We start from the raw sequence: 13485 nt of genomic DNA, 5'->3' as shown, positions 1-13485 counted from the left end.
TATAGACAAATCTTCGGACAACACTGTCAATTTCATAAAAGACTCAACTTGTTACTCTAGTCTTGACTAGAGTAACTCGCTAGCTCAATGTATTTTCAATAATCTTTTCTAATTCAATTGAGTGATGGGTTTATCGTTTGATGGTCTCCAATTATAACATGGCTGTCTGGTAAATCGGTGAGTTTAGGTTTGACAGACTACTAGCCTCGCTCAGGATAAGTTTGTCCTTACCAACCGTGGTTGCTCATAAACAACTAGTTTCTACTACCACCTCTTGCATAGGATAGACAAGTGAATTCTAGCTGTTGTCGAGGCTACGAATTAAAACTCTGCAAGTAATAGTATTCTTAAAATATAACATAACGGATTATGATGTTATTATATTTACCAGTTTCACATAAGCAAATATACATGTACTTGTAATAAAAAGCAAATAGTGTACTATTCTAGTTGTAAATAATTGAGCAGAAAATGGCTACATACACTCACTTGTACTTGGACATCGGGGTCCACCAGTTTGTTACAAGCTACACCAAAAATATAAAACGTATTCACAACTGACGAATGAGGTTATCAGTATTGCAAAAAGGCTCTATACGTAAGAGAAGATGTGATTGTTATGCAACAACTGCCATAAAAGCTTAAAAAACTACCAGATACTACTTTTAATATGCATAACAAAGCAATGTGAAAGATGATATATCCAGTTACAATCATACGCTATCAAATTATTAGCTCTACATACATAGCAGTGTTCTTGTCAATCGGAGTATATTAACAAGAGCAAATGGGTGAAATAACTACAATACAAAAATGTACAGGTTAATGGAGAATAATATGCTTGCATTTATCGACAGTCCATAGTCCCATGGCCTTGTCATATCATAGAGTATTTTTTAAACCTGAGTGGAACTCGGGTATGCATGACAACTCCTTAGTGTAGACAACTCCCAAAGCAAGTGATTGTTGGATAAATAATAAAAATGACCATTGTTTACAAATATTAGTGCCTCAGCTAATAAAATTGTTAGATAGGCAGTTCAAACAAAAATATTATTTGCTGTTTGACGATAGTGGGTGTTAATGTTTATTAAGGAGTTGTTCTTCCACTGAAATAGAGAAAGGATAACTCCTTATTGAAAGAAACAATGAAAATATATCTAAACTATATAATAGGTACAACTTGCTACTAGCAAGTAGTTTCAACATATGATTTCCTAGACTTGGGAGCATCCAGAGCGTCTCCTGAGCCAAAACGTCTTGCTGGAGAGGATGCTGAGCTAGCAGGCGATATCAGGGGATCTGTAGGTTTAGAGTTGGGCTCTGTCTTTTTCATAACATAATTGTAACTCGGAGGTCGAACAGTGCCGCCATCACTTTCTAATGAATGGTGTGAATCATTGTCATCCCCTTTGAGATTAACTGCCAGCTTGCCGAGGTGGCTTTGTCTCTCCCACGGAGATGGCGAAGGAGCTGGCATATCAGGCATTGCCATATCCTCGTCATCGTCACTAATTTGTACATGAAGGGGCAACTTCTCCTCAGACGTTGCCTTTTCCCGCTTCCACGCATTCTGTATAAAACAGACAGAATTAGGGTAATAAAAACTGATGCAAAAAAGAGGCATGCCAACTGCAGAATTGTCTGCCAATGATTGTTGACATCAGTGTTAATAACTACCAATGAGGGAGTATGACGCTGTCTTTAGAAGCATGCTCCGAGGCTAGTCCATCTCACAAACTTGAAGAAAAAATCAAGCTGAAAGGAACGATTTGTTTGACAATGCTCTACAGGTGTTATTAATAGGTTAATTCATGTAGGAATGCATAACAGGCCATATTGGTTAGTCACATAATAATAACATCTATCTTACAACATGAGATATCGTAAACCAGCAGATGTGTTGACAAGCAGTAACATCAGCTAAGCTAATAAGCAAATGCAATACCAAAAGCGGGACAGGCTCAACTAGTCATAGACCGGGACAAAGGAAGGGCCTAACTAAGTGGAGCCTGGAGGAGAGCGAGAGTCCTCGAGTAACCATAGGAGTTTGAAAAGAAAGGACAACTCAAGAGAGACAAGCCAGGTAGGTATCGAGGCGTGAGCAAGACATGCTTGTACTATCCGTACCATAGAGAATCGGAGGAAGGGTGGATAACTTCCGCATATCATACAGCACCATGACAACTACGATAATGTTAGTATTGCCTTCATATATCAGCAAACAGTGTCAAGAAAGCTACCTCCTGGAGGCTATCCCATATTGAATAGTTCTGATATAAATTGCTTCTCATGTGAAGCCACTTACAGAAGTTGAGATTCTATTCAAAGAAGTCTTAATGTTGACAAAGCTGTCATAAAGCTTGTCTTTGAGAGTTTGACTGCCTCGCCATGGTAGACGACGTACACCATCATAATGAAAGAAAAGACGGACAAATGGATAAGTGATAAGAAATGGAAGGAAGCCAATCATGAGGCTGGCCTAATTCATGCAGGGCCACAACTAACTTACACAATTTCAGGGTTGACCTTGACATACAACTCGAGTCTGCCATGAGCAGGGTTGACAAGAAGGGCTGACCTAAGGTCAACAACGAATATCAATCACATACTAGCGCAGGCAAGGCCATGCAAAGCCAAATCGATGGCAAGAAAGTTGGCAAACAACAGTAATAGAAGTGTTACCGGTATGTTCACAACAAGAGCTTTCGTTTGGAGGGAGAAGTTTGTCAGTTACATCTGGCAAATTCTCCCATGATCCATGGAGGCTCTACATGAGGAATAGAGTGTGAGAATACAAATAGCAAATTATAGATAGAAAACATCGACACCTGGAGAGTTTCAGTGACGAAGGTGACAGTTGGCAACAAGTTAGTGAAACAAGGAAGTGAATAAGCAAGCAATTTGTGGCACTAATACTGATGTCATTTTAAATTCCATGTGCAATTACTGACAGCATCACGCCAATATCAGTAAGATCAATCAATACCAATTCCTGCAACAAAGACTTAGAGCCCCACAACAATCACAAGATGGGTATGACTAACTGTTTATGTAAAACAATGAAAAAGCTACAAAACTAAAAAATGAGACGAGAGCCTGATTAGCTCTCTTTAAATTAAATAATACAGCAAAAAATAGAGAATGCTGCAATGGGCAATGATATGGTTTCATATTTCTCTTATGACAGAATGTATAACACCATTTTAGAGATATATTTAAAAGATGTTTTTTTTCACCCGGGCAGTTCTAGATCGCACATATATATTTCATTTCAAATATTTATTACATACGATACGATTAACGACATCAATAACACTACTTTTAAAGAGACATTTAGAAACGGGTTTGTTAGGGACCATAAACATAAGCACCTTCCTTAGATGAGTCATAGTATTCTAAAACATGAGTCATCGGATGACAGAAACAAATATATATATTTTAAGCGCAGCTGCGTATGATCGAGCTTGACTACCGCAAGAACCGGAGAACCACACAGAATATCTACCTAAAAGTGGATGCTAGGTATTGAGTTTGTGTCGATAATCTCACAACATGCAAAACCTGTCCAACCTGAAATGCTACATGTGAGCTAGTGCAAACACACCTTTAAGGAGTTTTCTCATCTCGAGGAGAGCTAGTAGTACAAAAAAATACAATCTACCGAGATAAACACAGTCTGTACATTGTGGTTGTGAGTGAAATTAAAGATTTGTCAAACAAATACATCTTCGGTACTTCAAGTTAACTAATCACAGATTCTACTAGACCGCATAAGCGTAAAAGCTTGTAAATATGTGATTGGTAATGTGAAAGCTGAGAAAGAAAGAGAAATGAAGAAAAAAAAAAGTGGAATTCTAGGAATACAATCAAGCAGACTTGATTACAGTGGTACATCTCAATGCTGCATGCGAATGGCTCAGATGAGAGTTGAGACATTCATGTTGCTGAAGAAGATGAGAAATAGTGATAAAAAGTGTTTTACTACGGAAACTCGGAAGGTTGGAAACATAATATCTATGCATACATTTTATACAAATTGTTCATGAATTATTTTTAATATAAAGAATATACGGATAGAGTTGTCTTCTATCACAATTATCGATCAGCTTACAAACACTGTACCCGAGCGAGGACAGACAACCCCAGCACCAGTTGATCTAGCCCCTAGGGAGAGCCATGCTTTTTATTTGAAATTATCAAGGAAAGGTGCTAACTAAAAATGCCTAGCAGCGCACGCTTCTATGGAATGGCGAGGCACAAAGAACGTAACAAGTTCATGGATGCCTGAGATAGTTAGTGACAGCAGGCAGCACTGGAATGGCAGCAATTAGTTGGCCGCCTTTAAATCTACATTTTCATTATTAATAATGCAGTGACAGCGAGAATGAACATAGAGTGTGGGAGGTTACAGACCACGCCTGCAGAACCTGCCTGTGGCCTATCCATGGACCACAGGCTGTTATTGGTCCAAGGTAATGGCTTGGAGTTTTAAAGCCAAACAAGAAGCATTCGAATTACCATAATATTGTAAAGATGGTCGATTAGATTGAAGTGTATCTGGTCTGGCTGTTTACACGCACAGGGCTAAGCTGGAAATAGATTAAAATTGACCAGTTAGTTGCCTAGTAAGGAGGAAGTAGCAGTCATATTATAAGCTGCTAGTGAAAAAAGAGAAGGGAATATGCTCAAGTGACTAACACTGCCTGAAGGTGTGACTAACACTGCTTGAAGATATGACTAACCCTACCTAAAGGTGGGACTAACCCTACCTGAAGGTATGACGAACCCTACTTGAATGTGTGAGACAATTCAAACAGCATTCACAATAGCAGTTAATAGAATGATCAAAGGGTTTATTCCCATTGGGCAGGAAATGTCACTTCTTTGTGACCTGGGAATGCCAAAAGTTTCTTATGCACATTAGGTGACAACTCCCAAGAACAACTGCACATTAATGTAGTATGATGTTAGCCCTGAGCAGGTCATTAAGAACTGCTACGAAAGAGAGTGAGATTGTGAAGCATATGAAGTAATTGTACAGTTTGACCCAGACTTCATCGAGCCTTTTTAGGAGTTGCTAACACTTCTCATAGCACGTGATAAACAGGCAATACTAGTGCAGTAGATGTCTATGATATTAGTGTTTACAGCTGAGAGACATTCGAAGGAGGTATGGTAACATAGAGTGAACCAGAGAATCTCACAACAGACACCAACAAGAGAACTAACAGCTTATAGCATATCGGAGAAAGACTCATGAAAATTAAAAACCAACTCAATACCCCTTGCTAAGTCAAGGTCAGTTGTAAACTATTTAAAGACTCTGATATGATAGAAGCGAATATGAAATGGGGAATGGTAGGATGATCGGAACGGTGACAAAGTAGAAGACCTGAGGGTTGGCCTACATTATTCTCCAGTTTTAAGAGCGTACTAACAACATAACAACTATGTACATACTAACAACATAACAACTATGAACATACTAACAACATAACAACTATGAACATACTAACAAAGTTTACCAATGTCAGACATACACTCACAAGGACAACCTGCTCCCTCCGCCGAGACCACTAGCTACAATTTCTTATGGTGAACACATTTAAAATCTATCAAGTCTAAAAACAAGCGGACAACAATTGTTAAAAATTTTCCTCCCGACCTTAAATAATCGCCCTTGGTTAATGATATCTGTATATATCCCTGCACTTGGCTTGGGTCTACAGCGGTGTATAACCTGAAGACATTTACACCATGATCCTAACAGAAACACTATATATAACCAAAAATTAAAAAATCAACGAAATCAGTGAATAGAGTAGAAGTTGTCTCCTAAAACAACTTGTGAAGAAAACACAGCTGAGAATGAAATGCAGGGAAAGGGCTAAATAATAGTTAGGAAACTAGACAAGCGTATTCTTAAAAATATGCTTGGCCTGTAAGGAAGAGAAGTAGAGATGAGGCCATGACGCACCTTGTTGCTAGGTTGTGAGCCGGAAGGTGTGGTATTATAATAATTGCTACACTGTTCTCCTGGTCTGGAGCCATTCGACTTCTGAACTGCCTTGGTGGTGAGGTAAGCCGAGTCTAGATCTTCTGGAGGCCTTTTGCGGACTGAACTTGGTCGAATCTTAATGTCAGTTCTTGAGTCTCGACTTCTCAGGTATGGGTCCTCCAGGGTGGATAGTTTCTGTTGGCAAAATTTGACTTACGTATCACCTCAGTATATAATAGTACTACATATCACCTCAGTATATACCAGTACTATATATCACCTCAGTATATACTAGTACTATATATCACCTCAGTATATACTAGTACTATATATCACCTCAGTATATACCAGTACTATATATCACCTCAGTATATACTAGTACTATATATCACCTCAGTATATACTAGTACTACATATCACCTCAGTATATACTAGTACTACATATCACCTCAGTATATACTAGTACTATATATCACCTCAGTATATACTAGTACTATATATCACCTCAGTATATACTAGTACTATATATCACCTCAGTATATACTAGTATTATATATCACCTCAGTATATACTAGTACTACATATCACCTCAGTATATACTAGTACTATATATCACCTCAGTATATACTAGTACTATATATCACCTCAGTATATACTAGTATTATATATCACCTCAGTATATACTAGTACTACATATCACCTCAGTATATACTAGTACTACATATCACCTCAGTATATACCAGTACTACATATCACCTCAGTATATACTAGGACTACAAGGCAACCAAACCAACCTCTTTCAAAGTAGAATCCACTGATTCTCCCATCATCTCTGCCAACTCTGCAAAGTTTGGTCGTTTTTCAGGGTCAGGATGCCAACATGAGAGCATAACTTCTTCATATCTACAAAACCAGCCAATATTTATTATTAGCTTCAATCTGCATGTAGGCCCTTCCTTACCAGACAGCGTCATCTAGGCTTTTCACCTGCTGCACATCGCCATTTAGGTTGTCGTCAAAAAGTACTGTTACGTTTAGACCAACGGGTATTAGACCGTCTGTAGGCAGAGGAAGTTCTGTATGTACATATATTTTTGCTGCAAGGAAATGTATTTTAGCGTAAAACATAATTTTGCTAAAATTTTGCAAGCCACTATTATTGGTCGGAGTTATCTACTTATTGCAAAAAGCGAAATGACAACTTCGTGACATATCCATTCCATGCTAATAGTAAGCAATTTTTCCTAGCTGTGCCTAAAAATGCAGTCAATTTATTGCAGGGTAATAGCAGGAGTCTATTGGAGTTTCAACAACTTAAAGTACAAGCTACGCGTATACGAGTGATGTGCCAATCTCAACTAAGTTTTAACCATTATTTAAGCACGCATACAGTTTACAGCAAGTAGCTGTTTTCATGCTAATGGATGAGTACCATCTAAGTCTTCAGGACCAGGTGGGCAGTCCATCAATCTAGGCTCATCTAAACTACATGTAGCTGTCACATGAAGAATTACTTACTGCAGGACAATGTCATGCAACAAGGTGTGGCACCACACCTACATGCTATGCTAAACGAAGGCTTACACAGCCTAACAAAAGAACATTATGGAGCCATAGAAGATAAGCGCTAAAGATGGGGAGGAAGCTGGAATGATGAAAATAAACTGCTCACAAAACATATTGAAAATAGATGGAATGATTTATTCCACAATTCTTGTCGGTACAATTTTATCTGCTAATACTAAAACTTCATTGTGATGTATATCAATCTTCTCTAAGCTAACAATTGATGGTCACGGGTCAAGTATGTATGGTCAAGTACAGTGCGCCCTCGCACTAGCATTTTAATCCATTCCATGGTCGGCATCGTATAGTGAAAATGTCGTACATAGGGTTATAGACACCCATAATAATTATATAATGCAAACACCCCCTGGTAAAAATTGTCAAAATTTTATGTACATACTGTAAATATTAAAAATTCGTAACCCAATAGTAACTATAGTTATCAGCAGTAACTTTAGTGTATTTAGTTGTTGTGATCTGCAATAAAATGTAACATTACAATGTACTACGTGCAGTACGCACTGTAGAGAGTTCTTAATTTCAAAGCAAATGTATAATATAAACGGTGAATTTATCGTAAATAGATTTCGCTTACTAAACACAAAGCTAAATTTTAAAACTGTTTTTAAATATTTTACTGAACTTCAACTTCATCATCGCTAAAATTTTATCACCTTCTGTTTTTGTATCACTATAATCTTTAGCCGACCCACCTATAAGTTTCTGTTTTTGTATCACTATAATCTTTAGCCGACCCACCTATAAGTTTCTGTTTTTGTATCACTATAATCTTTAGCCGACCCACCTATAAGTTTCTGTTTTTGTATCACTATAATCTTTAGCCGACCCACCTATAAGTTTCTGTCTTTGTATCACTATAATCTTTAGCCGACCCACCTATAAGTTTCTGTTTTTGTATCACTATAATCTTTAGCCGACCCACCTATAAGTTTCTGTTTTTGTATCACTATAATCTTTAGCCGACCCACCTATAAGTTTCTGTTTTTGTATCACTATAATCTTTAGCCGACCCACCTGTAAGTTTCTGTCTTTGTATCACTATAATCTTTAGCCGACCCACCTATAAGTTTCTGTCTTTGTATCACTATAATCTTTAGCCGACCCACCTATAAGTTTCTGTTTTTGTATCACTATAATCTTTAGCCGACCCACCTATAAGTTTCTGTCTTTGTATCACTATAATCTTTAGCCGACCCACCTATAAGTTTCTGTTTTTGTATCACTATAATCTTTAGCCGACCCACCTATAAGTTTCTGTTTTTGTATCACTATAATCTTTAGCCGACCCACCTATAAGTTTCTGTTTTTGTATCACTATAATCTTTAGCCGACCCACCTATAAGTTTCTGTCTTTGTATCACTATAATCTTTAGCCGACCCACCTATAAGTTTCTGTTTTTGTATCACTATAATCTTTAGCCGACCCACCTATAAGTTTCTGTTTTTGTATCACTATAATCTTTAGCCGACCCACCTATAAGTTTCTGTTTTTGTATCACTATAATCTTTAGCCGACCCACCTATAAGTTTCTGTTTTTGTATCACTATAATCTTTAGCCGACCCACCTATAAGTTTCTGTCTTTGTATCACTATAATCTTTAGCCGACCCACCTATAAGTTTCTGTTTTTGTATCACTATAATCTTTAGCCGACCCACCTATAAGTTTCTGTTTTTGTATCACTATAATCTTTAGCCGACCCACCTATAAGTTTCTGTTTTTGTATCACTATAATCTTTAGCCGACCCACCTATAAGTTTCTGTTTTTGTATCACTATAATCTTTAGCCGACCCACCTATAAGTTTCTGTTTTTGTATCACTATAATCTTTAGCCGACCCACCTATAAGTTTCTGTTTTTGTATCACTATAATCTTTAGCCGACCCACCTATAAGTTTCTGTTTTTGTATCACTATAATCTTTAGCCGACCCACCTATAAGTTTCTGTTTTTGTATCACTATAATCTTTAGCCGACCCACCTATAAGTTTCTGTTTTTGTATCACTATAATCTTTAGCCGACCCACCTATAAGTTTCTGTTTTTGTATCACTATAATCTTTAGCCGACCCACCTATAAGTTTCTGTTTTTGTATCACTATAATCTTTAGCCGACCCACCTATAAGTTTCTGTTTTTGTATCACTATAATCTTTAGCCGACCCACCTATAAGTTTCTGTTTTTGTATCACTATAATCTTTAGCCGACCCACCTATAAGTTTCTGTTTTTGTATCACTATAATCTTTAGCCGACCTTAATTAAACCTTGTCCAACCTAATTTGACAAGAAAGTCCGAATAATGCTCTTCTCGAAAATGTTGTTTAGTGCAAAATGAAGTGGATTTTGTGAGCAGACTAAAGTAAATTGTGTTTCCTGACTCTCCGTTCAAAGGGATTGCAACTCCAAATTTGCTGTTGGTTTCAACGGGAAAATATTGCCGTTTTTCGTATGAGGAATGCTGAACTGAGAGAAATCAGTCATCGTATCTCTTTCAGGCAATTTTGTCATTTCGACGTAATAAGCACACTGACTGCCAAATGTGAATTTTGAACGAAGCTTTTCGTTGAAGTTTTTATTGAATTCGTAGGACGAGGACAAAAAACCATTGCGTTCCACTTCGTAAAGCGAAACAATAATATAACAGGGGCATCGTAACTAGAAAGCACATGCACATGTTTTTGTATCATGTATACCTTATATACATGTTTATATGCCTTATATATATGTTTATATACCTTATATATATGTTTATATACCTTATATATATGTTTATATGACTTATATATATATGTTTATATACCTTATATATGTTTATATGACTTATATATATGTTTATATGACTTATATATATGTTTATATGCTTCATATACTTATGTTTATATACCTTATATATATGTTTATATGACTTATATATATGTTTATATGACATATATGTTTATATACCTTATATATATATATGTTTATATACCTTATATATATGTTTATATGCCTCATATACTTATGTTTATATACCTTATATATACCGTAAGTCCTCATGCTCAAGCTGCGCGGCTTGTCGTTGGGCGCGGATTCTGGTTCAAGGTCATAGACTGCGGCTAAAGGCCATTCTTTTAAAACTAACGTGAAGCTCAGGGTGGCTTCTCGATAAATGCAGTTTCTGCTCAGCTCTCGCGCTATAACCAAAGAATCGCATTCATGATACACTTTTATGTACGGGGGTTTTGGCGACCTACTCGTTTATTTTCAAGGTCATGTTTATGAAATGCTTTAGACTAAAGAAGAATTTATCGCTCCAAGTCGAGATAAATTCGTGACACACGAGTGAGAGACAAGTGATTGAGAGCGTGTTAATACCTGCTGACATCGAAGAAAAAACTATGGACCAAACCGAGTGCAAAACTCACCACATCAAACAAATTGCAGCAAGCCACAGGTGTTCAGTTATATCACATCCTTAGCAGCAGCAAGACTGAACTCATTAACTTGATACAACCATGTCCACTAGTGCTAAACCTTCACAAAACCTTCAGTGTAGCCTATAAGCCCTCTAACAGCACAATAAAAATCTAGCTGAGACATGGCAAGTAAGTTCTTGATGCAAGGGTTCAGGAATTTTAATTCTAACTTGGAAGTAAAAGAAAATTCTTTTCACATGTACTGATGTAGCCCGTTTTCTTATTCAAGAGGACGGGGTATAGCGAAACCCGTCTCAACACTCGCGCTCCCGAAGGGGTCAAGGACGACAAAATCTCAGTCGTTAGCCGCGGTCTGTGGGCATACGCGGCTTGTTGGTAAGGGCAGCTAGATACGGGTAGATAGGGTTATTTTTTCCTTCGTGAGTCATCTGTTTGTGAGCAGAAGCCGCGCGGCTTGAGCATGAGGACTTACGGTATGCTGATACATCTTATATATAGTTTTAAGGTTTCCTTCTATTCATAACTTAATCTCCTAGCAGAAACAGGATAAATGAAGGTGCATGATACACTAAACATAACAAAACATGCTGGTTGGTCTCTTACATTTATACTCGAGTCTGATGCAGATACGCGTGTATAGCGTTTGTCACTGAAATACAAATGCAAGAAACGTCTAAGTCAGGGTTCACTGGTAGAAGCTTTACATATCAAATAAACCGTTCTGAAAATGGAGAAAATGGAAAGGATGAAAACGTGGTCCACTTACATTTGCTGTGTACAATGTTTTGGAATTTCCATCCTAAAGCCATCCTTGAGCTTGTCTATGAAAGTGTCATCTATATCCCAGCCAGGGTAGGGAGTCGCGGCAAGAGAGAACAACTCCCACACAGTAACACCATAAGCCCAGACGTCTGTTCTCACATTGAATACTTTATGTGTCAGAGACTCGAGAGCCATCCATTTTATTGGCAGCGGGCCCTGTAAGCGAGAATAGCGAAAATGTATAGTCAACAACACACAATGCTAAGCAACAAGCATATCTACACACAACAGTATTAGGTTGCTAAACAACAGTGAAACAGAGACAACGGGCACTTACAGACATGTGTTGGCTACTGTCATAGTATTGAGACACTCTAGAATAACCCTTTCAACGTGAAAGCCCAAACTTGTCAAGAAGTATAATGATAATAATAATGATGATAGAGAATACGGTTATAGGACATGCTTATTTATTACATTGGCAGTTACTTCACTGTCTATGAGCAAATAAACATGGCGAATGTTACACACTTCAAGACACATGAGTAGAAGATATCTGATAGAAACACATGAGTAGATGATATCTGACAGACACACATGAGATGATATCTGACAGACACACATGAGTAGATGATATCTGACAGACACACATGAGTAGAAGATATCTAATAGAAACACATGAGCAGATGATATCTGACAGACACACATGAGTAGATAATATCTGATAGACACACATGAGTACAAGATATCTGAAAGACATGCATAAGTAGAAGATATCTGACAGACACACATGAGCAGAAGATATCTGACAGACACACATGAGTAGAAGATATCTGACAGACACACATGAGTAGAAGATATCTGACATAAACACATGAGTAGATAATATCTGACAGAAACACATGAGATGATATCTGGCAGAAACACATGAGTAGAAGATATCTGACAGACACACATGAGTAGAAGATATCTGACAGAAACACATGAGTAGAAGATATCTGACAGACACACATGAGTAGAAGATATCTGACAGACACACATGAGTAGAAGATATCTGACAGACACACATGAGTAGAAGATATCTGACAGACACACATGAGTAGATGATATCTGACAGACATGCATCAGTAGAAGATATCTGACAGACATGCATCAGTAGAAGATATCTGACAGACACATGAGTAGAAGATATCTAATAGACACACATGAGTAGAAGATATCTGACAGACACACATGAGTAGATGATATCTGACAGACACACATGAGTAGAGGTTGTAAACTCACATCTGTTTGTTTTTGATATTCTTGGTACTTGTAGATATCTTTGGCTAGCCCAAAGTCACAGATCTTCACTATATTATCATCAGACAGGAGAACATTCCTCGCCGCGAGGTCTCTGTGTATGTACTGCGGGAGAGAAAGAGCAAAATAAGAAACACTGACAAGCACCATCAGTGGATGCACCATCTCAGATTAACTTTTCAGTCAGCTAATAATTTCAGTGTCACTGCTGAGTGAGACAATAATGCAACAAGCACCTAGAATCCAGTGTCACTGCTGGGTGAGATAGTGATGCTACAAGCATCTAGAGTCCAGTGTCACTGCTGGGTGAGATAGTGATGCTACAAGTATCTAGAGTCCAGTGTCACTGCTGGGTGAGATAGTAATGCTACAAGCACCTAGAGTCTAGTGTCACTGCTGGGTGAGATAGTAATGCTAC

At 37.7% G+C, this 13485-nt stretch overlaps 1 protein-coding gene across 3 annotated transcripts in view; it reads right to left on the bottom strand.

The window, feature by feature from the left end:
• Window positions 1–367: 367 nt before the first annotated feature.
• Window positions 368–13485, bottom strand: part of LOC137401421 (vascular endothelial growth factor receptor 1-like) — an 83523-nt gene continuing 70405 nt past the window's right edge. The window contains exons 23-28 of one of the 3 annotated variants that reach the window (XM_068087756.1): window positions 13050–13172; window positions 11770–11981; window positions 6796–6904; window positions 5981–6196; window positions 2686–2770; window positions 1398–1573 (exon numbers count right to left, since the gene is read on the bottom strand). In XM_068087756.1, the coding sequence (XP_067943857.1) occupies window positions 1542–1573; window positions 2686–2770; window positions 5981–6196; window positions 6796–6904; window positions 11770–11981; window positions 13050–13172 (777 nt within the window). In that variant the 3' untranslated portion in view covers window positions 1398–1541. Of the gene's footprint in view, window positions 1574–2685; window positions 2771–4521; window positions 4593–5980; window positions 6197–6795; window positions 6905–11769; window positions 11982–13049; window positions 13173–13485 lie in introns of all 3 variants that reach the window. The other 2 variants (XM_068087757.1, XM_068087755.1) reach the window with 2 other exon arrangements.

Source organism: Watersipora subatra, chromosome 8, assembly GCF_963576615.1.
Source record: "Watersipora subatra chromosome 8, tzWatSuba1.1, whole genome shotgun sequence".
Taxonomy (NCBI): domain Eukaryota; kingdom Metazoa; phylum Bryozoa; class Gymnolaemata; order Cheilostomatida; family Watersiporidae; genus Watersipora; species Watersipora subatra.
The sequence above is the reverse complement of the archived record's forward strand: the minus strand, read 5'-3'. Positions and strand labels throughout refer to the sequence as shown.